At 43.1% G+C, this 12,720-nt stretch overlaps 1 protein-coding gene across 1 annotated transcript in view; it reads left to right on the top strand.

Moving 5' to 3' along the window:
- Larp1b (La ribonucleoprotein 1B) overlaps nucleotides 1–12,720 on the top strand; it is a 97,003-nt gene that overhangs the window by 65,077 nt on the left and 19,206 nt on the right. The window contains 2 exon segments of the mRNA XM_059265172.1: nucleotides 8,340–8,442; nucleotides 8,445–8,459. Coding sequence (XP_059121155.1) covers nucleotides 8,340–8,442; nucleotides 8,445–8,459 — 118 coding nt within the window.

Here is a 12,720-nt window from a genome sequence, read left to right as displayed (position 1 = left end):
GGGTCCTCTGAAAAAGCAGTCAGTGCTCTTAACCACTGAGCCATCTCTCCAGCCCCATGAAAGTATATTTTATTCACTAAAATTACACAGTGTAAGAAGAATTATCTTCCTGTCAATCCACAGAAATTAAATATACTCAATAATTGGTAGTAAAAAACACACTACCAATAACCTGTGGGAAGAGTCCCATAGCTGTTCTTTTTAGAGAAGACTTGTAGTAGCACATGAGAAAATCACAGACAGATGCAAACAGTATTCACAGTCTGTGACCCCAAGGTCCATGCCTAGTGGGCCTCTGTTGGAGCACACTAGGTCTCCTAGTGGCTGTACCCAGCAGGACTGCATAGGAGGATGATTGGATCATGGGCCCAAGCACCAGGTGTTTGTAAAGGTCTACACTTGGCTGTAACTAGCAAGGGGGAGGTCCTTTGCCCCTCCCCTTGGCATTGTTTTAAACAGCCCTTTGGAGTAAAGCTCTGGGCCAATGGATAAGGATCCAGGCCCACCTGAGCTATCCTGCATTTCTCTCTGTTTCTCTCCCCTCTTTATTTCTATCTGAGTCTCTTATCCCTCATTCCTCAAGTGTCTCTGGGGTAAATAAATGTGGGAGCTGGTCTCCCACAGATGGTGCCACTGAATAGGGACAAAAAAATAAATAAAAAATAACCCTAGGGCTTTGTGAAATCAAAGAAGGGGATGTCATGAGTGCAGGCATGCCGATAAGGAATTGAAAAATGAAGGCAACTGTATTTTATTTTGAAGTGTGTAGGTTAGGTGGTGAAATGCTGCAAGGCTGCAGTGTAGACTTCCCTCTAGGTTCTCATTCTCTCTCTCTCTCTCTCTCTCTCTCTCTCTCTCTCTCTCTCTCTCTCTTTCTCTCTCTCTCTCTCTCTCTCCTATATATAAAAATTAAGGAAAGTAGGAAATAGAAATATAGTGTAGGAAAAACTTAGAAGAGTAAGGTAGAATAGGAATGAAGGAATATAGCATAAAGATAAGCTACTAGACTTAGGAACGCAAACTGGGAAGAATCAGAGGAAATATCTATTAAAGAAGAGCTTAACAGGCGGAAAAAAAGATTCCAGTGAAAGCTTTTGGCCTGGAGATAGCAAAAAATGCTAAGTCCAAGCAGCTGTGGAAAGCATTTTCCCTGAGGCAAAGACAAATTCATGTGAGATAAAACTTTCACTCTGCTGACACCCCCACTGTATGGAAACACAGTACCATCAGAATTTGTTTCCTCTTGGCCATTGAAACCAAAGTTTAGAGAACAGAAGTTTTGGGGAAACTTGTGGTCTTTTCTCTCTCAAAAACTTATTCTCTCTCTAAAAAACTAAAAAGCCTTTCAAAACTTTCTTTCTCAGTTTCTCTTTCTGTAAGGACAAAATTAATTTCACCTGGATGGGAAAATCCCTTCAGGCAAGGGCCTGATGAAAGAGTGCAGGCAGATTCCTCCCTGATGGGAGGGGCTGATGATGATAAGGAAGCAGTAAAGCTGAGCCTTGGCAGTGGCACTGCCAAGTCAGGGACACTATCTGTGGGAGGAGCCAACCCAGGACAGGACAGAGAACTATCCAGGAGAAAACCTCTCTTTTTCTACTATGAAAAAGACCTTTCTGAAAAGCTTTGTTTCAAGCTTTTGGTTTCCCTCACTGACCCAGAGTGAAGCCCTGAACGGTGTTTTCCTCTGGCAATAAGCAGCTGTCTGAGTGCGCATGGACAAATGGACACAAACCTCTTGGGAACAGGGTCAGGTGAAAGATCTAATTAGAGAGGTAAACCTGTTAAATGGTGTCACAGGCATCCTAAAGCAAGCTTAGGGAAGAGAAATTTCCTGTTACAAAAGCAAAACCATAAAAACTAACCCTGTAAAGGGAACTGGAAGTTTGCTAGCATACCCATACCCAAAAGGCAGCTTGGAAAAGAGGACTGGGAAATGTAGTATCAAGGCAGGTTTGAAACAATGGCTTATATTGCCTAATAGCTGCACAAGGATTTTTTGCTAAGAGCTTTTATGACAGTTCAATATGGTAATTTCATATTCGCCCTGAGGCGAGGCTTCTGCAGCAACTGAGTGAAATCAACAGTGTTTGTCTGAATTGAAGCACTTAGGGGAGCTGTTATGAATTTGGGTAAAGGGACAGCCTCTAGTTAGAAACCACTGCCACTGAGCATCTCTGCCAGTTCTAGAATGTCTGAGAGAACTCGGTGGGAAAGGTGACTTTGTGGAGTGGTGTTGTCCTGAGAGTGTTTCAGCCCCCTAACAACAAGTGTTACAACCCCATAGTGACAGTATTCACTAAATCCCAGGGTTGACAGAACCATTGCCAAATTAGACTCTTGTTTCCAACTCTCAAGAACTTTTTTTTGGTTTTTTGAGACAGGGTTTCTCTGTGTAGCTTTGTGCCTTTCCTGGAACTCACTTGGTAGCCCAGGTTGGCCTTGAACTCACAGAGATCTGCCTGCCTCTGCCTCCCAGTGCTGGGATTAAAGGCGTGCGCCACCACCGCCCGGCTCTCAAGAACTTTCAGAATAATATCAAAGCTGACTATAAGTTTTGAACTTAAACTCTGAAATGATTTGTGTACTTCCTGTCTTGTTAAAAGTGTCCTTCTAATAGTTCTATAGTTTTCTCAAGTTTGGTAAATAGTGCTTTTAAAAATCTTTTCTAAGAGATAGGTGATATGTAAAGTGATGATAGTTAAGGGATCTCTTCTAAATGTTAAGGTTTATAAAGTAGTTCTATGGAATGTAATTTTAGTTTGAGAAATATAGATTTAGGGTAGCATAAGCTTTAGGCATAAGAATATAGGGTTTAGGTCTAGGGACATGGTGAAAGTTTAATAGGGGAATATATGGTGAAGGAACCTGGGACACAAAAAGCAGTGTCCATAGCAGACTGCAAACTTGGCACTCTGAGTGGCTTTAGTAAGCTCCAAAAGCTGCCAATAACAGAAAAAAGCCACTTCAGAGACTGCTAGCTTCAGAAAGTAGCAGCCAGGTGTCCATTTCATAGCTTCCTAAGAGCCAGTAAAAAGCAGTGCCAGCACTAGTACAAGGTTCTGCATGCTTTCAGCTATGAAAAAGTCATGATGAGGAGCAGAATGGAGACACCATGCCACGAGAAAGGCGAATGGCAGGCAGCAGCTTGGAAAGCCCAGTAGAGATGCTGTGCCTCAGAAAAGGTGAACAGTGAGCAACAGTGAGCAGACTGCTGCCAGGAGCAGAGAAGTGGTGTCAGTGCCAGATGAGCAGTTGAGACACACGGGAGACCAAGAAGCTGTGGAGGTGAGAGCCACGCTCCAGGCTGAACAGCCAGACTGGTACTCTGCAGAAACTGCTGAATGCTATGTAAGATTCCGGGACCCAGGGTCCTCAGCATTGGACCATCAACAAAGCAGGTAATGGGACTCTCCCAGAGCTGGGGTTGCTGTGGGAGGGCCATGGATCAGCTCATAGCAGCTGAAGGAGCCTTGAGCCCATGAGGCTGTGAGGTGATTAAAAACTCTCCAGCCTGGTTCAGGAATGGCCTGGTTATGGAAGGCTACAGACTGCAAAGCACAGCAGTAGCTGAAAGCGAAAGTTTCAGGGAGACTTGCTTGAACTGAAAAAAGTTTCAGTTATGGGACTTCTCATATTTGGAGCTGTTTGCTTCAGAGTCATTATGTCTCTGACAGCTATACACAGACTTAAGGGCAGCTAACAAGCCAGGCCTTGGTTTTGAGCACTCAGAGGAACTTTTAGGAATGGTACCAGAACTCTTTTTGAACTTTTGAACTTAAGTAATGAAATGGGCAGTAATGATTTTATTACAATGGGACAGTTTAAATTTACTTATGTATATAGACTCTATCAACACTGATGGTTTGTGGAACTGTTTGTGTAAAAAAATGAAACTACTTAAAAATGGAATTGTTTAAATAGAAAAGTTTGAGTTTTTTCTAACTGGGTTTGATATTTAGTTTAAGAAATTATAAAGAAAATGGAGAGTTAATATTTCTCAGTCTATTTAATTAAAAAATATTTTCTTGAGTGAAGAAATTGCTTTTGAATGTAGGTTTGTAGGAATTATATTGTGAATAGTAATGTTTATGTTAGAATTATTATGTTAACCTATTGATATTTATGCACCATTATTTAGTGAAGTTTGATGTGAATGCATCAGAAATTCATCCTATGTTTTATTAGCAAGAAATTAAAATGGTTCTATTAAGAGTTTGCTTTAAGATGTAAGGGAGAGACTTGTAACTATGTATAGCAATATTTACATTAGAATTATATTAAATTGTTAATGTTAATGATGAAGCTAAGGGGATTTAAGTTTGATGCAGTTGCATGAAGCATTTTTTTGGTTTAGAAAGGGCTTGATGCAGCTAAGACTGCTGTCACCTTAGACCCATTCCAAAAAAGGAATGTTGTCCTTATCCTCTACTCCTACACTGGGAGGTGTGACAGCTATGGAGAGTGCTGTGAGCTTTTAATGGGGAGTTTTTTCTTTTAAAATATAAAGAAGAGGGACCTGTTGGAGCACACTAGGTCTCCTCATGGCTGTACCTAGCAGGACTGCATAAGAGGATTATTGGACCACAGGCCCGAGTACCAGGTGTTTGTAAGGTCCTACACTTGGCTGTAACTAGCAAGGTGGAGGTCCTTTGCCCCTCCTCTTGGCATAGTTATAAATACCCCTTTGGAATAAAGCTGTGGGGCCAGTGGATAAGGATCCAGGCCCACCTGAATTTCTCTCTGTTTCTCTCCCCTCTTTATTTCTATCTAAGTCTCTAATCCCTCATTCCTCAAGTGTCTCTGGGGTAAATAAATGTGGGAGCTGGTCTCCCACAGGCCTCCCCATCAGAGAATTATTCATCTGGTGTATCCACCTGTTGAATATTAGTTGTCATCTGCTGGATATTCTTATGGCCTCTGGCAAACCAAACCAAACCAAAAACAACAACAGAAAAATCTCTTTGCTTCTCCTTCTTTCCTGCCTCTCCATAACCTTTTCATTTGTCCTGGTGGCATTGGAGGGTTTGGTGTGCCATATAGTAGACCCCTTTGTCCCATCAGCTTTACTGGCAAGTGTTCATTGCAGTGAGTCACTGGTCTGGTTCAAGGCCTCTGGTTTCTGGTACACCATCCTCACTAGAGCCTCACTAGAACTCCTCTGGGATAGCCTGTGGCCGCCCTGAGTCTTAGAGATCCTGTAAGTATTGTTCCACAGGACCAGTCCCTTCACTATCTCCAGCAGGTCCTAGATAGGGTAGATGGGTGGTGGGTCAACCCAAAGCCCAGCTGTGGGCCTGGGTGGTAGCCAAGCTAGTCAGTCAGGGCCACTGGGGCCACCTGCCTCAAGCAAGGGCACAGAGTAAGCTCCCCTACATGATTGCCCTCAGGGTCAGTGGACCCTCACCTATGGTGAGGGGTGAAGGCCATCTCTTCTGAGTGCAGGGGCCGGCTCTCTTGCTATAGTGAGGCAAGGCCAGCTTTCCCAGGGCCAGGGAAAGGCAGGGCCTTTCTGATTTCTTCTCATGGCCCTCTGATTTCTTCTCAAATGGTTCCTAGGGCCTCCTGGGGTGTCACAGGCCACAGACATCAACAAAACTGCAGCTGGACCACAGACTCAAACATGGCCCTCAGCAGCAGCTTTGCCGGGATGACATCCTGGCTCTGGGTGGAAGGAATGATCACTCAGGTGGGAATGGTTCTGGCAGCCATATGGACACCACCAAGGCCTCAGGTTGTGTCTCCAACTCTGAGCCTCTATGTGACCTTTGGTGGCAATACAGGACCCAGACTTCAGCACAGACCCCAGCCACAGTAGGGGCTGACATGGTCCTCAGCAGCAGCTAGGTCTGGATGTCACCACTGCCGCAGTGGCAGTATGGCCGGCCCTGAGACACCAACATGGCCCTTCTGGGTGTCTGCACAGCCTTTGATGGCAACAGGATCATCAGATATCAGCACAGACCCTGGCTGCAGTAGGGCCATGAACCCTGACACGGCCCTCAGCTGCAGTTCTGGCCCAGACTTCACCATGATATTCAGTAGCAGCACAGGCCACTCTGATCTGGATGCATCCTAGCCCTCAGTCACCAACCTGGACTCAGATGGCTGATCTGACCCTGGGCATCTTCATTGTGCTTGGTGACAACAGGAGCCATGTACATCAATCTGGACCCTGGCTGCTATAGGGCCATGGACCCAGACATGGTCCTGGGCAACAGCCTAGGCCTGGCTGTCATCATGGCCCCAAGTGGCAGCAAAGGCCACCTAGACTGGCATGGTTCCAGTGACAGTGTGGCTTGTGGACCCAAACACAGCCCCAGGAGACGGCCTAGCCCAGTGGAATCAGTATGGCACCTGACAGCAGCAGGAGCCATGGACATCAGCACACCCTGGCTACTGTAGGACCAGGACCCAGACATGGCCCTTGGCAGCAGCCTGGCCGGGACATCACTATGGCTCTGGGTGGCAAGCAGACCTACCCCCTCGGTCTACTCCTCACTGCCTTCACCATGGCCCTAGGTGGCAAGCAGGCCTCCAACATCTGCCCACTCCTCGCTGTCTTCATTTCTTCCTTTCTGCGTCTTTCCACAGCGCATGAACCATTCCGCTTCTCTATCTCTCCCATTTCTCCACCACATATTTCCCTATCATAATAAGGCCCACATGCCTGGTGGGCCCATAGCTGTCTTCCTGCCAGCCTTGAGAACCCCGACTGGCTAGACCTCATCTCAAGATTGACACTTTTGATTCCTGCACTTATCTGGTTTTAAACCAATTCTCTTTTATATCAATTGTTTTAAAATTAGAACAGAGAACATACACTGTCTGTATCCATCCAGGTTAGTTTTGTTTTTATGTCTGCCATGTTATAAGCATAGAATCATTGTTTATTGACTTGAATTAGGACTTGAAGAGCAATTTCTTTTTTCTCTTTTTCTTTCTGGTATTGGGATCAGTTATAGAGCATTGTATGTACTAGGCAAGCACTCTACTACAGGCTACAACTAGAGACCCCCTCTCCAATTTTTCGCCAGTGCTAGGGATTGAACCCCGGAATCTCACACATGTTAAACAAGTACTCTCACCAAGTGAGCTCTCCCAGCTCCTGTTAAAGTCTTTGGAAGAAGAAATTTTGGCCTAAAGTAAGGAGATGGCATAATTTCTTAAGATGCCCTTTAAATACATATTTTAATACTTTGAGAATTCCTTTTATGTATACCATGAAATATCATATGAGTCATCCTCATCTCCCCTCATTTCATAGCTCCAACACATTTCCCTTATAAACGTAAATAAGATCATCTAAAATATTGACAGGATTTGGTGGATGATGCTAGTTGGTAGTAACTAATAACTGAAGTTATGACATTTTGTGGCTAGATATTCAAAGCAAACTTCTACAACTGTTCTATAATAATGCTTTTAATTTGCTTCCATCTGACAAACACTTAAGCACTTTGGATAGATGTTGTTCAGTTAATCTTCCAGAAGTAGATTGCCATTAGTCACTCCAGATCTTTGCCTACCTTCCAGATGTGAATGGAATCTGCCTCCATTAATGCTCTGCATGTTTGGAGGTCCGTGCAGTGGACATGTAAGTGATAATGTAGCAGGAGGAGCCTATGGAGCAGAGGCAGGGAGTGGTCCATTCCTCCCTCCTGTCGCTGAACTTCTGAGAGGTGTTTAGAGATGAATCTAAAGCACATCTAGATATATCACTCATCATACACACCCCATCAATTAGAGAACAAAGCAAAAACTTGTAGTAGCTTTCTCCAGGCTCCTCAACAAGCCTTTAATTGCCCAGGTTGTACACACATTTTCTCATTCACTTAATTATTTTCTAATAAATATGACTTTTCTAAGTTCCTTGTATCTGTTTACAGTCATTATTTAAAATACTATTTCCCATCTTGTAAATTCTCATCCTTACCTTTCTAGTATCTTAAATCTTACTAACCAAATGTCACTGTTCATATTTCACCTGGTAATCATTTGTTTTTAGTGTGTACATTTCTTTTGAACTTAAAAAATCTCTTAAAGGGCAGGTCATATTTAGATTACTATGTAAATTCAATAATGCCCAGCATTCTTGTTTATAAATGCCCAACAAATAACTGATGACTAGCGTATATGCTCTTACAAAGCTTTTAGTATAAAATATTTATATTTTAGGGATCTCTATGCCTCTTAAGCTTTGAATATTATTGTTAAATATAATGCTAGATTAGAACATCTTTGTTACAGTAGAGTCCACAAACCCTTTGGTATCAATTGTTGTCTGTTGGTTAATCTATTAGCGAGATCAGTAATTAGATTCCTCCATTCTACTTCAGCAAGAAGTTGAGAACTTTAGGAAGCTAAGTCTCATTAGTAAAGCGCAGTTTGAAAACCTAACACTTGAACTTCCTTTTGAGCCAAACCGAGTTCTTGTAGCACCTTACAGTCCAGGCAAGGTATATACACGTGCTTTTGTGTTTGAGCACTCTCAAAGCAGTTCTTCATTGTTTTAAAGGATGCATTAGGTATCAATCAATACTAGAATGAAGAAAACTGAACATATATATTGTATGTATATATATATATACATATATATGTATTTACACATTTATGAAGATTCAAAAATATAGACTGTAAACATGGGAGGAGGCAATCTTGAGGTAAAGTCAGAGGCCTGGGTAGGATTGCTGTAACTCTGCATCAATGGATAGGTAATCTCATAGTGTCGGCATCCTTATCTATTGCAGCATCAGCACCACACAGTGCTCAGAGCTATGTGCTTGCTCACAATTGGTGCTTAGTGTATCTGATGCAATTTTCAGTTTCTTGAAAATGTTTCTCTTCTTAAGCCAAATGAAAATTCTCAGTTCTTAGGACACGCCATGAAGTTTACTATTTTGTTTTGAGGCTCCTGCTCTGTGTGAAAATGTGAATGCGTGTAGTAGTCTTAAATAGAACCTGACATTTCCAGGCAAGTGCAATTTGCCTTTTCTGTCCACATGAGCAAAATCTTTTTTTTATTGTTATAATTCTTCCTTCCTTCCTTCCTTCCTTCCTTATTAAGAAAATTTTTGCATTCATTTTACACACCAATAAACAATCCCCTTATTTCCTCCTCCTGCCCCCCCAGCCTTCCCCCCCAACTCACCCCCAACTTTCCCCGACAAGAAGACAAAATCTTAAACGGCTAAGCTATCTTTGGGTCCTCTGCCACAGCTTTGGCGGCTGGGTCCGCCCCTTCTTGGATATATGAGAGCAGAGCCTCAAGCTCTAGGGCCTGGTTGGAGGTGTGTGACCAAGAACTGCATTCAACCACACCAACTCTTGGTAGTTGGTGCCCTGCACTGTGATCAGGCGTTTTCACTTTGCTTTTTGTTTCTACTTAGTGTGAAAAGGCTGTTTAAGTGCTCCGCTATATGTCCCCCCCACCCAGCTTTCTCAGGCCTTGTGTTGAAATATAGACCCCATGTTAGAACACCAAAATGTACCAGACTTTTTCTTTTAGGTCACCAACCGTCTCCCAAATCATGACACAAAGACTTATTATTAGTTATGAATGCTGGGTCTGGCTTAGGCATGTTTCTGGCTAGCTCTTTCAACTTAAATGAACCTGTTTCTCTTTATCTACCTTTTATCTCGGGCTTTTTACCTTTCTTACTTCTGTATATCTTACTTTCACTACTTCTCTATGTCTAGCTGGCTGGTGGCTGCCTGACTTCTTGCCCTGGGTTTGTCCCTCATTCCTCCTCTTTTGTGTGTGTGTGTGTGTGTGTGTGTGTGTGTGTGTGTGTGTGTGTGTGTGTTTTGGTTTTTTTGTTTTGTTTTATTTTTGGTTTTTCAAGACAGAGTTTCTCTGTATAGCTTTGGAGCCTGTCCTGGAACTCAACTCTGTAGACCAGGCTGATTTCAAACTCACAGAGATCCACCTGTCTCTGCCTCCTGAGTGCTGGGATTAAAGGCATGCACCACCACTGGGCAATTTTTTTTAAGCAAAGTTTATCCTAGGTCTCTGGGGTATCCTGCTTCTGAGTCCTGGAACTCAGTGGGGAGCTCCCTCTCTGGGCATGGGTCTCCAGCTCTGCCAGTCATTAGTTGGTCACTCTTACAGTTTCTGTGCCATCTTTACCACAGCACATCTTGTAAGCAGGACAAATTGTAGGTTGAAGTGTTTGTGACTGGGTTGGGGTCCCAGACCCTCCACTGGAAGTCTTGCTTGGTTACAGGATATGGCTGGCTCAGGCTCCGTAACCACTATTGCTAGGAGTCTTAGCTAGAGTCACCCTCATAGATTCCTGGGAGTTTCCATTGTTCTAGGATAGAACCAAACATGAATGGCAAAAAAAGTCAATGAAATAATTTTTAATGATATTCTACTATATTCACATATTGTGACCTAGCCCAACTGTCATCAGAGAAGCTTCACCCAGCAACTGATGGAAACACATGCAGAGACCCACAGCTAAACATTAGGCAGAGCTTGGGGAATCCTATAGAAGAGGGGGAGGAAGGATTGCAGGACTCAGTAATGTTAAGGACACCACAAGAAAACCCACAGAACCAACTAACCTGGGGCCCACAGAGACTGAACCGACAACCAGGCAGCCTGCAAGGGACTGAACTCTGCATATATGTTACAATTGTGTGACTTAGTCTTCTTGTGGGACTCATGACAGTGGGGGCAGGGGCTTTCTCTGACTCTGTTGCCTGTTTTGGGGACCCTTCCCTCCTAGGTTGCCTCATCCAGCTTTAATAGGAGGGGAGGTGCTTATTCTTATTGCAACTTGATATAATTGCAATTGCTGGTTGTTATCCATGGGATGCCCACCTGTTCTGAAGAGAAACAGTGGAGGAATGGATGAGATGCAGGAGAGGGGTATTGGGAAGAGAGGGTGGGGCAGGGAACTTTCACTGGGATGTAAAAACAAAAAAAGTTCAAGCCCAGTATGACTGGCTGTTCTAGTTCAGTCCGTGGTCAGCATATTCTGACCCATGGTAGTTGGTCAAAACCTTTCATTATTACTAAGGACTATTTTCATGCCACAGAGGCAAAGCTGAGCTGTTTCAACAAAGGTCTCCTGACCCAAAAAGCCAAAAATATTTACACTCTGGCATTTGCCGAACTTGGCTTTAGTGACACTTTTATTGATTTAAAAACAAAGTGACAAGCCGGGCGGTGGTGGCGTACGCCTTTAATCCCAGCACTCGGGAGGCAGAGCCAGGTGGATCTCTGTGAGTTCAAGGCCAGCCTGGGCTACCAAGTGAGTTCCAGGAAAAGGCGCAAAGCTACACAGAGAAACCCTGTCTCGAAAAACCAAAAAAAAATAAAAATAAAAAATAAAAATAAAAATAAAAACAAAGTGACGAACACAAACCCTTTGAAGTCTCTGTCTCCCATGAATATTGGTGTTGCTGTTGTACAAGGCAGCTCTTGTGGGCAGCAGCTAGTAGTGTGGGAAGGGATCATCCTGAGCTGCACTTTGAGTTGGTGTGGGTATATTTTGGAAATTCTCACCTTGTAGAAAAGTAGGCTCAGTGGTCCTTAAGTTTAGCAAGCATTTGGTTATTCACTGGGAAACTAGTTAAAAATGGGGGTCCACATCAAGTTCCTGGTTCAGTAAGTTATAGGCTGAATCCAGGAATGCACATGTCTAACAAGTTCCCATCTCAGAGTGCTGGTTAGGCCCACATTTTGCTAGCCACTGTTTAGCTTATGAGATGTTGTTCCCTCATAAGCTTTTAGTGAAATCTGGATAGATGGTAGATGGCTTGTGATGTTCTGAAGAGCAGATGGCCTGATTTGTTTTTACAGCACTTTGGGCTGGAGAGATGGCTCAGCGTTAAGTCCCGAGTTCTATTCCCAGTAACCATATGGTGGCTCACAACCATCTTTAGTGGGATCTGATGCCCTCTTCTGACATAAAATTGTACATGCAGATAGAGCACTCATACATAAAATAAGTAAGTAAATCTTTTTAAAAAATTTAACCACTTTAAGGCTATCATTTGAATTTCAGTAAATGTTATAGTTGCACATCAGCAACCCCCTCCAGTGTACAATTATACAGTGTTGAAAGCTCCTTGCTGCTAATCTATTCTGCCAGGCTAGTACTTGATAAAAATATTAATATGTGCTTGTTCTCTATTTATATATGCATACTTAAAATTATTTATTTTATCTGTATGTATGTATGATCTGCATGTGTGTCTGTGCACCACATATGTGCTTGCTGCCCATGGAGGCCAGAATAGGGTGCCAGATCTTCTGGGACTGGAGGTACAGATAGTTGCAAACTGCCATGTGATGGAAAGAGAGAACTGACTCCAAGTTGTCCTCTGACCTCCATACCCTCAAACCCCCTACACAGAAGTGCATAAATGTAATTAAAAGGCCTTTATCATTTGATCTTTGAAATATTCAGATACAGATAAAATGTAGGAGCTAGCTTAAGGGATTCCATGTGCCAGCCTGACCTGATTTCAAGCATTGTTGGTAGTTTGGCATTCTTTCTTTATCTTGACTGGTCTTTACCATCTATTTGCTTCTGAAACTTCATACTCAGTCTCGCAGTTGCATTGTTTTTCTGGAAATTCTTCTTATGTTTCAGAATGATAATAAAACTAAATTTTTGTAGGAAAGTAAACAAACTCTTGTTTCTTGTGATTCACTTTGTCAGTTTTCAAAATACTGAGTTTGTATCCCAGCAACCTTTGAGTGTA

The sequence above is a fragment of the Peromyscus eremicus genome, chromosome 6 (assembly GCF_949786415.1).
Source record: "Peromyscus eremicus chromosome 6, PerEre_H2_v1, whole genome shotgun sequence".
Classification (NCBI taxonomy): domain Eukaryota; kingdom Metazoa; phylum Chordata; class Mammalia; order Rodentia; family Cricetidae; genus Peromyscus; species Peromyscus eremicus.
Note: the sequence above shows the minus strand (reverse complement) of the source record. Positions and strands in the feature narration are given on the sequence as shown.